At 39.8% G+C, this 13,472-nt stretch overlaps 1 protein-coding gene across 1 annotated transcript in view; it reads left to right on the plus strand.

Annotated features, from left to right (window-relative positions):
• The window catches only part of LOC128533645 (membrane-associated phosphatidylinositol transfer protein 3-like), a 72,920-nt gene extending 62,909 nt beyond the window's left edge, over positions 1-10,011 (plus strand). The window contains exons 12-18 of the mRNA XM_053507931.1: positions 671-787; positions 4,063-4,179; positions 4,279-4,427; positions 4,651-4,800; positions 4,927-5,110; positions 7,210-7,338; positions 7,879-10,011. Of these exons, the coding sequence (XP_053363906.1) occupies positions 671-787; positions 4,063-4,179; positions 4,279-4,427; positions 4,651-4,800; positions 4,927-5,110; positions 7,210-7,338; positions 7,879-8,199 (1,167 nt within the window). The 3' untranslated portion in view covers positions 8,200-10,011. The remainder of the gene's footprint in view (positions 1-670; positions 788-4,062; positions 4,180-4,278; positions 4,428-4,650; positions 4,801-4,926; positions 5,111-7,209; positions 7,339-7,878) is intronic.
• Positions 10,012-13,472: the final 3,461 nt, after the last annotated feature.

Consider the following 13,472-nt stretch of genomic DNA (forward strand, 5'->3'; position numbering starts at 1 on the left):
CTTTTTAAAATATTGTTTATTGCCAAAAGGTGTAAAAATAATACAAGGGAGTAGACTATGAAAAAAATCCCACAATTGACAATAGTTAATTTTTACTGTTTTTACTATGAATTTAGTGTAGGCTACTATTTCCTGAATACATGTTGCACCATTATGGTTTTCATTTAATTTCTTTTTGTATTATATGCTACATGTTATCATATATAGTAATGAGAATTTTTGAATGAAGTTCTAGCCTTCACAAAGTGTGACATTGTGTCTGCATGTATTTTAATGAGCTGTTCCATTGTGAATAATTTTTTTGTTTTCATATTTGTTACAACATAGCATAGATTGATGTGAGAAAAAAACAGAGTAGGCCCTACTCAAAAATTCATAAAATCAAGCAAGATTTACGTGCTCTTTTATCCTGACTATGAACAGAAGTAATGATGCAAGCCAAGCCTCTATTTGTGGCGTAAACTGGTAGAATACTGAAACAGGGTTTGCTTTTGAGCTGCCTGAAAAAGCCAGCAGGTCTTTGTGTGATATTGTTTGAAACATTCAAATAATAAGGCTGCATTGCACTGCATTAAAAACCTTCCACTAGAGCAGATGCTGAGAAACTAGATTGCTTATGTGTGAAGGTGTGTGCTTATTAGTTGCCAGTGTGTGTTTGTGTGATTGGCAGGTGATGCACTGTGACTTTGTAAAAGCTCAGGAAGCAAAAAGCTTAGACCCCACCTGCTTTTCCCCCTCCAGCCCCAGAGAGAAATGGCTACGAAGATACACACACGTTAAGTTAAGGGTAAGTTATGCACAGAGCATACATACAGCAGTATGGGCATGCATAGTGTGTGGTCATGGCAAATGCACTTATTCCTTGCTGACACATTACCAAAAAAATTGGGACTAGAAACGTAGTGTGTGTGCTCTGTCCAGTGCAGGCTAATATAAGAGGACAAACTGCAGTACACCAGGGATTTTTATGCTAAAATCATGTGTGTGTGTGTGTGTGTGTGTGTGTTCATGGATATGTTTCAAAATCCTGTCTGGAAACAGAAATATGAATTGTTTAAAATCATTTATGTGGCATGGTTTTTATAGTCTCTGGTGATCATTAATTATTGGATGACTTAATTAATGCAATTCCCTGATAGTTGGCAAATGTTTAACTGCCTCATTAAAAACTAATTTTCTCAAACAGGTCCATTGAATCCTAAGGGCAAATAATAGAGCTCTGTAATAAGAATATGAAACCATTCAATGCTGTCGTTTTATTCTAATTAATCTTTATTTAAGGTTACATTAGGATATAGGTAATTATTGAAGGTAAAATAAAGTTATTTCATTCAATTCCTAATGGTAAGTTATTAAAAAATTTAAGCATTGATTATTCTAATGGGTCAGATAGAGTTAGTGTTGTTGTCAGGGGGCATGGCTCTTGGGTTTAAGATATGAATCCACGTGCAGGTGCAGAAGCAGGGAGTAAATTCCTTTTGATCAAGTGAGGGGCATTCAGTAGAATCGTGGCCGTTAAAGCAGGTGCACGAGCTTGGAGCCACGAATTCATTAGCATTGGATCATGGAGCTGGAGGAGGTGAGTGCGCAAGGTCAGAGTCATAAAATCCATCAGGGTGGCGTCAGTATATTAGCGTGAAAATCCGTAGTCAAGAGAGCGCAAGCGTGAAATCCGTAAGCGTGGTGTCAATGCTAAGACGTGAAGACGAGCCATAGTCGAGAGCGCGAGTGTTGAGTCAAAAGCTGTAATATCCATAATCATGATGTCAATGCTAAGGTGTAAATACGAGCCATAGTTGAGAGTGTGCAACGTGGGTCAGAGCAGGAAAATCCATCAGCAAAGCAAATAAATCCAAGTCATGAAGCAAAAGAGAAAGGAAGAGGAGAGTAAGAGTCATATGGCGCATGGGTCGACTATCTTGAATATAGTGAAGGGGCTGATGAAATGAGGAGAGAGCTTGTGTGAAAGTGAATTAAGGGGGATATCCCTTGTGGCAAGCATCACTCTGTCCCCTACATGGTATCTGGGGGCCTTGGTGCGGGGACGGTCCGTCTATTTCTTGTAATAGGAAATGGCTCGTCTTGTGCGTAGTCATGTCTGCTTGCAACGACGGACAAAGCGGTGGGCTAAGGGAACCTCTGCCTCTAATTCTTGAGCTGAAAGGAGTGGGAGGTTGGTAGCTTAAGCAATACTAAAACGGGAACAGCCCTGTTGAAGCAGAAGATAGGGAGTTGTGGGCGTATTCGACCCAAGGAAGAAACCTGCTCCAGGTGTTAGAGTCCCGAGTACTCATGCAATGGAGGGAAACCTCCAGGGCTTGATTCATTCACTCGGTCTGTCCGTTGGACTGGGGATGGAAACCTGACGATAGGCTGGAAGCAGCCCCGATGAGCTTGCAGAATGCACACCAAAACTGAGAGGTGAACTGTGGGCCCGGTCCGACAGCTCTATGGCCTTCCCTGATGTCCGTGGGAAGGCCATAGAGCTGAAATACGTGGAGGATGAGCTGCTCCGCAGTTTCCGTAATGCCCCGTTATGGGTGTTGAAGGCTGTTTTCCACTTGTCACCCTCTCGGATAAGGACGAAGTGATAAGCATTTCGTAGGTCTAGTTTGGTGAAGGTATTAGCTACCTGGAGTAGTTCAAAGGCGGTGGCCATGAGTGGAAGTGTGTAGCAGTTCCTGACAGTGATCTCATTGAGCCCTCTATAATCAATACAGGGGCGTAGGGACCCATCTTTTTTTTTTACAAAGAGAATCCTGGATAATTTCTGTGGCGAGGGCTTCTGTGATGTATGTGTTCATGGCCTCTCTCTCTTGGTGGGTCAAAGAGTATAGTCGGCCTTTTGGTGGGGAGGTGCCTGGGAGAATGTCAATAGGGTGGTCATGTGGTCAATGTGGTGGGAGTGACATGGCTCGAGTCTTGCTGAAGACCTACTTGAGATCATGGTACTCAGTCGGACTATCCGGGGTTTTCTCGGGCTTGGCTGGAGTGGGGAGTGTGTAAAGCGCAGAGTAAGGGCTCCAACCCGTGATGACAAGCTTGGTCCAGTCAATCTGGGGGCCATGGAGAGCCAACCATGGGAAACCGAAGACCAAGGTAGCGTGTGATTTGTTTATGACAAAGAGACAAATCTCCTCGGAATAATTCCCTGACGACCTTAGAGTGAGTGGAAGAGTTCTGTGCGTAATGGCCGGGTGAGGGCTCCCATCTAGGGCCTGGACTGCCAGCAGAGTGTCCAGTAATGTGCAAGGGATCCTGAAAGCCCTGACCGTAACCGTGATGATCAGGTTCCAGTCTGAGCCAAAGTCAACAAGTGCCTGAATAGGGAGAGCTTGGCAGTTAATGATTAGCGTTACGGAAAGCATGGGGTGATTTTCTGGGAGTCTGGAAGGAGCACCCTCTAGAGCTCCCAGCCTGACTAGAGGGGGCCTTTTTTTTCCCGGGAAATCCTTGATCATGTGACCTGAGCCCCCACAGTAGAAGCAGGCCCTCTACAGATGGCCCTCTTCTTGGAGATGCGGGTCCTGCCCAGCTGCATGGGCTCCACCTAATTACTCTGTGGTGGAGGAAAGACAGACGGGGTGTCCTGGAAGAAGGTGATCTCCTGGCGGGGATCATCTAGAATGAAGAAGTGAGTCAGTCGTGAGATCAGTCAAAGACCCTCTTCATCTCTCCAGAAATGGGTCAGAGCAGGGATATCCATCAGCGAAGTAAATAAATCTGAGTCATGAAGCAAAAGAGGAAAAGAGGGAATGAGATAGAATTGGCAACGTGAAGACAATTAAAATAAATGCGAGAGAATTGGGTTAGGGCATTCAATAATCTGGCAAAGAGACAACATGCTGCGCTTCCCTTTAATCAGAGGGAAATCAGCGCCAGATGAGAAATCGATGTGCAGGCGGCGTGGTCAGGGGGCATGAAACATGACAGCATAAGAAAACAAGCCCGTATGACATAATAACTAACAATAACATCTGGTTCTCCTGCATTAATATAACAAATTTTATAGAAAACTTCAAAGAACAAAGACATCTATGAACAATGTTTTTGTTTCATTAGAACATTACTGCCAACCACAGAGTGAATGATGTCATTGCGACTGAGGAAGGGCCTCAGACTCTGGTTGGTCGCTTTATGTACGGCCCTCTGGACATGGTGACTCTGACAGGAGAGAAGGTATGAGAGCGATGTAAAATAGCCCAAACTCCGGAAATCTCTTTTAAGGCTTGTGTATAAGTTTCTATAGTTTAATATCTCTGTCTTTATCTCCCTTAGGTTGATGTGTATGTGATGACTAAACCACATTCAGGAGTTTGGGAGCACCTTGACAACAAAATCACTGACAGCAGTGGCAGAGTGTCCTATACTATCCCTGACAACAAAAAATTCCCTGTGGGAGTTTATCCTATTAAAATGATTGTTAGGTGTGTTAAAGCCAAGTCTGTATTTTTCCAAAAAATTAAGAGCTTTGATTAAGGCTGTGTAAGCTTTAAAGCTAAACTCTTTACTGCAGCCTGGTTGCAAAATAACTGTCCAAAATGTAGTAAGTTAGTTTTAGTGCCCTTGAAAGAATGTACTACTGTGCTGAACATCAGTGAAAATTTTTCTCCTGAATTACTTTTCTAACCTCTTTAACTTCCTCTACAGGGGAGACCAAACGAATGCAGAAGCTTTCCTGAATGTGCTTCCACAGGGAATGGAGTGTGTAGTATTTAGCATTGATGGGTCTTTTGCTGCCAGCGTCTCCATCATGGGCAGTGACCCCAAAATGCGGGCAGGTGCTGTGGATGTAGTCAGGTAAGAAATTCATGTAATAAAAAGGTAGAAGAGCAAATAGAGAGCATGTGGTATACTGATATTATAAATTAATATAATGAACACAAGGAGAGTGAATGTTGATGCTTTATTTTATACTGTATTTAGACATTGGCAGGACCAGGGATATCTGATCATCTACATCACTGGGCGTCCAGGCATGCAGAAACAGAGAGTAAAGTCATGGCTTTCACAGCACAACTTCCCACAGGGGATGATCTTTTTCTCTGAGGGTTTGGTGCATGACCCACTCCGGCAGAAAACCATCTTTCTTAAGAGTCTTATTCATGAGGTACAACATATCTTCTAGGCTAAAGAAATTGCTTAAATATCCAGTATCGTTGTTGGTTTTTATAACTTTTTTTTATCTGTACCTGGCAAAATCCCCAGTGTAATACCTACAGTACTGAAATAATACTGTTCCGTGTTTATATAGGTCCAGTTGGACTTACTGTATATGAGCTCTGGTGGTCTTAAATCAACTCTTTTGAAGTCCACAATCTTGATCTTCATGAAATGGCCCCTAAGCTTTTCTCACAAATGAGAAATATGGGGGGAAATATGTTTTTTTTTTTTTTTTTTTGGTTGGGGCAAGTTTAAACAAACAAACAAAAAATTATAAAAGTACTGTCCATTGATTTAAGTAGTCATCCATTTTTTTTTTTTGCTGATTAGCAGTTTATGCCATTTTGAGAATAGATTTCAAGGTATAAATGTCCATTATTAACAAGTAATTATTATTAACTATTTCCTATTATTAACTATTTCATTGTTGCCGTTACAGTTGAGCCTGGTCTGTTTTTTCCCCCCTAATGGCTAATGATTTAACATTGTTTTAAAATAATTATATTTAGTGGTAGGTTTGGAGATTTTTATGTCAGACCATGTCATTTATGTCACCCAAGATTAGATAAGTAAGGTTGCTCAACAATTCAGAAACATGCTTCACTTCCACTAAGACATTCAGACATTTTTAATGACATTTTAATTTTAAGCAGCAGTGTGTTTCATGGTAGTAACTGATAAAGTTACTCCCATGTGTTTCATGGAAGTAACTTTAGATGAAACAGAGACGGTATGAATTGTATTTTAAGTTAAAACTTTAAGTAACTACTGCTACAAACACTATTAACAGTAGGAATCGGCCATCTGATTAGATTGTGATGCTTTTGGTAATTGTATTTGTTTTTTTGTTAGCATTGTAATTGTAGTTGTGTTTTTGTTTGCATTGATTTGTGCAAAGTTAAACACTAATGTCCTCTTTCTATTGTATGAATATTGTACGTTATGGTTTTCTAATGATAATCTGCAGACTACGATTTGTTTGGTTTTAAATTGTTTTCTTAGTAGTATAGATTGGAGGCGAAGTGCAAGTAGTTTAAGTAGGCTTTTATTGTCATTTCAACAATATACAGTTCAGTAGACAGTAAAACCAAACAATGTTCCTTTAGGACCAAGGTGCTACATACAACATAAATTAACAACATAAATTTACAAAAACAAACAAACTAACTAACTTAAAAACCTAATTGGCTGGCTAGCAGAGACAAGACAGAATGACTGACCTTTTTTCCTTATCTACCTACACAAATACTTTTACAGTACTTTACACCACTTTATTAGACCCACCATCCCATCTGCTTAGAGTATTCATGCAATTATTCAATCACCAAATCATGTGTCAACAGCAAAATGAGCTTTCGTAACATTTACATCAGCCAGCTGATTAGGTAAATATGTGACCACACTTGGTTATGCTATTTATAGTGTCAGAAAAAACTGATTTGAGTATTTCAGAAACTGCTGATATCCTGGAACTTTCATACCCAAGAGTCTCTTGAATTTACACAGAATGGTGTGAAAAACAAAAACATCCATTGTGCAGCAGCTTTGTGGGTAGAAACACTGATGAGACAGGTCAGACTGGCTCCAGGTAACTCAAATAACATTATCTCAGAATGCACAACACCTTGAGGCAGTGGAGCTACAACAACAGGAGGCAGGAAGAGTAACAGGAATATGAAGCTAAAGTGAAATCTCACTGAATATATCACAGTGAATGCTCACTGAATATGGACAGTTGAGAAGAAGTTCCTGTAAACTTTGTGAAGGGAGACCAGCGGGTTCAACAATTCTCCAACCAGCAGATACAACAACACAATAGTCAAAGTGACAGTGATCACATTTCTGATGCTTGATATGAACATCAATTGAAGATGTTGACCACTGATTGAATCCAATGATGATTCTGTGCATTGGACTTTACATATAATTACATACAATTACATATGATTACATATTACATATGGCACAGATCACAAATCTATCAGAACTTGGACTTCTCCAGTGCCTGGTATTCACAGCCTACATTTTTGTTGTTGTTGTTGTTAGTGTCATGTCAATATTATTGCGGCCTATGGGTCCATGAAGGACATCTCTGTCTACAGTATGCTGGGTCTCTGCCCTGACCAGATATATATAGTGGGCAGACCATCAAAGAAATACCAAAATCAATGCCAGGTGAGTTAACTATGATTTTTTTGTGCTATGTATATGAAAATGTATATCATATTTTCTAGGATATAAATGTGCATTCCGGATGCCCAGCGGGGAAAAAAGTCAATACATGTCGAGATTTATGAAAAGGTCATGGCATCTTATTGTCTTGAAAATGTGGTTTGGCTGCCATATGAACTACTGCTTGGATTATTAATTTTTATTAAAACACATGGTTCAATGCATTTATTTACATATCACATATACATAAAACATTTTTTAAAACATTTCTAATATTATTTTTATTTGTGTGTAAACTGAGGAGGAAAATGTATTTAAAATTGGAGTATTAGAAGTTCAGCCCATTGAATGCCTTTTAACATAAGTATAGCAATTTTTAGAAATATTATCACTCATAATGCGCTAAAATAATATATTGATAATACTTACAATGTACAAAAATGCACAAAGTCTTGTTGAATTATGCATTGTTATTGCATGTATCCAGATCATTTTTTTCCTTCTTATCCTCACTGTATTCTCTGTCTCTATTTACATGTATAGTTCCTCAGTGAGGGTTATGCCACACATCTTTCCACACTGCAGTTTGGCCACCAGGTCAGATCTCAAAAGACTTCGTCCATGCGCATGTTGCTGCATAATGGCACTTTTGGCCTCTCAGCAAAGACAAACTTTCTTCCCAAGCACACACAATTGCGACGTGCCATGTCTGCACAGCAGCCTGAGTTACCCAAGACACTGATTCCTAAACCCGAGCGCTCCCAAAGCCATCCTGAGTCTGATAAATCCCACAAATTTGGAGGAGATATAGGCCATAGTATGTTTTTTCTCGGGAACATGCTCCGGGGGAACACCACTTCCTGAGCACAGAGAGAATACGAGAAAGAAAAGAAGAGGGACAACAGGACAGTAAAGGTTTAGTTTTTTTTGGGGGAAATAGGGAGTTAGATTGGGTCCTGCTTATACATTGTCTTAATTAGAGTATGATGCAAAATTTTTACAAATGTGAACGTATTTTAACTGTAAAGTTACAAGTGTCTACATTTTACTTCTACTTTACTACATTCTACAACAAATATCTATACTTTTGACTTCACTACATTTGTGCATGGTGTTTTGTTACATAATCAGAGCAGTATGTAGCATTTGAAGCGGAAATACCTGTTGACTATTATGCGTAATTGCAGTTTTTGACTTTCCACCGTAAAACACTCAATCATGTAGCGGTTGTTTGAAATCATGTCCGGAGATGATTGCAGCCAGCAAGAGAAAGAGAGAGGTTGACTGACTGCATAACTTTTTGCTATGACGTAAAGCCTAAAGTAAGAGAATACAAGCTTAGTACATTTGATGTAAATGAATTAAAGTTGTGGTTTTTGCCCACCCCAGATGTCTACATTGCTGACGAAAGAATCTAATTTACTATAAAAAAGGCATCTAATGCACCCTGCAATCTAATGCAATTTTCTTTCAACATTTGTCATAAGTGTAGTCATAGGATCATCTGTAACATAGATTTGAAGAACTGTCTGCTTTGCTGACTTCTTCTGAACCACCTCACCATTGATATGTATTTAATGCAGCATTTGGTAGCCATCAGTATATATTTTTAAGTGTGATATTAGTCAAATAGTTATACCAACTAACATGTTCACTCTCTCTCTCACACACACACACACACACACACACACAAAAAAAAAAAAAAAGCTTAATGTTTTATGACATGCATGCTTTTTATCTATATGCTGGCTGCAGCTTGCTTTAAAAACAGGAATCTTACTTTTTACCTGAAATGCCGATCTTTACTCTGAATAAACGTGTCCAAGCATAACTATGGCTCTATTAGAGCCTGTAGGGAAAGAGATGACATCCTCCTGTTTTACTCTGTCCAGCAGAGCTATTTTCCATCCAGAACAGCCTCATTGGTATTCACAGACAAACTCAGGGAGAGCTATTATTAGGAGCAAGTATTTTGTGGTATGAGCTCACTCGCTCCTGACTCTGTAAACAGAAATCTGAATGTAAATATCCAGTAGAGATGATCGTAGACATTTTCCAAATCCAGCAATACGTAAAAGGAAAAATTGTGTGCTTCACAGATTGTTATTTTCTATATTTAGTTATAACCAAGTATCTGGTTATGTTTTTTTTTTTTAATAAAACCCATCTTCAGAAGAGATTTTATGGGGTATGCCCTTTAGTGCTCTCTCCCCCTCTTCTTCTGCAGCCTGATAACCATAGGTGTTAAAAAGGCAACAGTGCCAAGACAGCATGCACTCTAGCAGAGACAACAGCAAGCATTCTACAATTAGTGTTTGTTTATTCAGCACCTGTAATAGCAGATAGGGTAATGTTAATGGGCTTGTTAGTAACACTGACACTGCAGTTTGTGTTTGATTAGGCTGTTTGTTTCAGCCGACGTGTGTGCACACATGTATTGAATACAATATGTTATTAGAGTTAATAATACCCTGGGTATCGTTCCTGCGCCTTTTTTACTTCTGTGTCCTTTATTAGATTGCAGTTGTATCATGTGTGTTTCTCTAGTAAGCTCTTTGGATGAATGTTTGTTTTGATTAATTGATTGTTTGTGCCTGTAAAAGTCAGCTCCTTTGATCAAATTTGTTAGTAAGGTATTATTTTGTTTTTCTTTTTTTTTTTCCAATAAAATGACAATGTCCAGATAGTTTTCTATTGATTTTCTTTAAATTCATGCCAGTTTTTCATGCCAGTTTTTTCTACATATAATAAACATATATCTACAGCGATCCCTTTTTTCACACACACACGCACGCACACGAGCCAGAGAGAGGAGAGGAAGAGAAAGGGGGATACTGTGTATAATGACTTTCATATACGCAAGCATGCGCACACACACACATACACAAAATATATATATATTTTTTTATAAAAAATGTGTGAGTGCATGTATGTGTATGGATTGGCACCCGATTCAGCGTGTACCCCATCTTGTGCCCTCAGGGTGTACCCTGTCTCCTGGGATAGGCTTCAGACCCGTTGCGACCCTGTATACAGGATAAAGCAGTATAACAATGAGTGAATAAAAGTAAATGAATTGTGAGTGAACTAGAGGTGTCAAGCTTTGGGCCTTCCAAGGCTTTTTTACTCTGGTCTATTAACTTTCTCTCAGACTGTCATTTCATTTTACTGTCTAATTTTTCAACAATATATCACTCTGTTCAGGATTTTTATAAATCTACTCTTTTCTCTTTTTTTGGTACTCCCTATTACTTCTCTTTCACTCTACCACTAATAGCTGCTGTCTTGCCATACTTGTTTGAAATTAATTAAGATTATTAGATTATTCTTATATTTTTATTTTGTCTCAAAGCTCTTTAATAAGCGTTTTATTAAACACCATTTAACATTACTGTAAATATTTTTAAATCGTGTTCTACACATGATAAATGACTGAACAGTTTTAATTAATGTAAAATAAACTTATTTAATACAATGAAACGAATGCCGTTTGCACAATGATAATGTGTAAGTTAGTTATAAACATCAGTATTAAAAACTAGCAGATTGTGTACTACTGGGAATATTAAATTTTAATAATAAATCAAGCTTTGCCGGCACAGTGGCTTAGTGTTTAGCACTGTCACCTTGCACCTTTAGTTTCCTCTCACAGTCCAAAGAAATGCAAATTAGGCTGATTGGTGTTCCCAGACTGACTGTAGTGTCCAGGGTGTACCCCGACTCGTGCCCTACATTTTCTGGGATAGACTCAAGCCTATTCATTAATTATCAGAGTTTAATATAATGCATTACTGTGTAACGCGTTACTGTAATCTAATTACTTTTTCTGATAACGCAGTAATGTCATACATTACATTTTAAATGCGTTTATTTTGATTACAGCTACCAATGTCAATTTGCGTTGCAAATGTAGTGTTTAAATCAAAATTTAATCAAAATGCATTTAAAAATCACATTTTGCGCAGCAGCATCAGTTGACGAACATGTGCTTTAGTTTTGTACATTTGATGTTGAAATAGGTTAGTTTTTTTTTGCATGGGCGGCACCACAGACACAAAGTAAGGTCTTACTGGAAAAGGGGTAATTTTATTTAGAAAAAAACATAGGAATAGATGTTACACTTTTGTAATAATCAGTAATGTAATTAAATTGCAGTTCTAAAGTAGTAATTAGTAATTTATAGTAGATTACTTTTTTGAGTAACTTCACTGGCAATCATGCTTTAAACCAAAACAATAAACACTGTTGCACAAATAATTCACCAATGTCAGATGAATTTGTTTCCATAATTTTCTAGATACATATTTAATGTGCTTGAAATGTTTTAATTTTATAAAAAATTACCCCAAATTTAATATGATTTTAGAGATTGTTTTTGTGTTGTATGGTTGTGACCACAGCAGTATCAATGTCAAATCTTTAAAATATAAAAAATGATCAAACTTACAAGAGCCTGAGCAGTTGGAAATAACAAGATGGCGTCGGTGAGGTCGGCTGCCGTCACGACTGCTCCGACCCCCTTTTCTTTGTTTTTATTTTTTAAGTTACTTTTCAAACCAGTCAATTTACCACCATCGAGTACATTAAGTATGATAGAGACACTCTTGTTTCTATTGGTATACAATGTACTCACAATTCGACATTTTTAACTCCAGATCTAAGCTGGCCGAGTGAGATCCTGAGGAAGAACAAAGGACGCATCGCGAAGTCCCGGGGGAAACAAGCCAACGTCAGGAACAGGCTGAGAGCCCATGCACATGGCTTCCTGCACGCCATCGTCCAGTCGCTGTAGAACAAGCACGATAACCTCAGGGCCAGGGTAAAGTTCCAGGGAAACATTCGGGACTGCAATGTCCTCTGCTTTACTGAGACATGGCTGAACCAAGCGGTGCCGGACCACGCCATTCAGCCGGCCGAGTACCTCATGGTTCACCGCAAGGACAGGACACGGGACTCGGGAAAGCCAAGGAGAGGCGGCGTGTGCTTAATGTTAAACAGCAACTGGTGCAACAGCGCGAGTGTTGTTCCACTTACACACTCCTGCACACCGAACCTGTAACTACTGTTCATCGTGTGTCGTCCTTTTTATGTTCAGGACGCACTTGATGACGCAGACTGGGACATGTTCCGAAACAGGTCCAATGACGTCAGCGTGTTTACGGAAGCGGTTGTGCGATTTATCTGGAAACTAGCGGATGATACCGTGCAGAAAATGACCATCAGAACGTTTCCCAACCAGAAGCTGTGGGTGAATAAAACTATCCGCAACGTCTCGCATCGCTGCCTATAACACGGAACTTGCGTCGAGGTACATGGACCCGTACAAGGCTGCGTCATATAACGTGCAGAAAGCGGTAAAGGAGGCAAAGCAGCGCTAGGGGAGGAAACTAAAGTCACAACTCCAACAGAGTGACTCTAGGAGCCTGTGGCAGGAACTAAGGACAATAACGCACTATAAAACACCAACAACCGGTATGGCGAATGCAGACATGACTCTGGCAAACGAGCTGAACACTTTCTACGCTCGCTTCGAGGCTGCAGCTAAAGACAGACAGGAAGACACTGCCAGCACCGGAAGTGCGTTCATCATCTCTGAGCATGACGTGAGGAGAGCCTTCAAGAGAAAAGAAGGAAAAGCAGCAGGACCAGATAGCATCTCAGGCCGTATCATCAGAGCCTGCGCAGACCAGCTAGCACCTGTGTTCACAGAGATATTCAACATCTCCTTATCTCAGTCGGTGATCCCCACATGCTTCAAGGAGTCCATCATTGTTCCTGTCCTGAAGAAACCCCATCCTGCTTTTCTTAGTGACTATCGCTCTGTAGCCCTCACCTCAGTAGTGATGAAGTGCTTTGAGCGCCTGGTCAGAAACTTTATCATTTCTTCACTATCCGACACACTGGACCCTCTACAGTTTGCATACCGCCCAAACCGCTCCACAGACGATGCAATCTCTCATCTCCTCCACACATCACTCACTCACCTGGACACTCGGAGAGGGAATTATGTTAAAATGCTCTGGATCGACTACAGCTCATGTAATACCATTATTCCCTTCACACTCACCACCAAGTTGGAGCACCTGGGACTCAACTTATCTATGGGTCAGTGGATCTCCAACTTACTAACTGGCAGA

Source organism: Clarias gariepinus, chromosome 11 (assembly GCF_024256425.1).
Source record: "Clarias gariepinus isolate MV-2021 ecotype Netherlands chromosome 11, CGAR_prim_01v2, whole genome shotgun sequence".
In the NCBI taxonomy this organism is placed as follows: Eukaryota; Metazoa; Chordata; class Actinopteri; order Siluriformes; family Clariidae; genus Clarias; species Clarias gariepinus.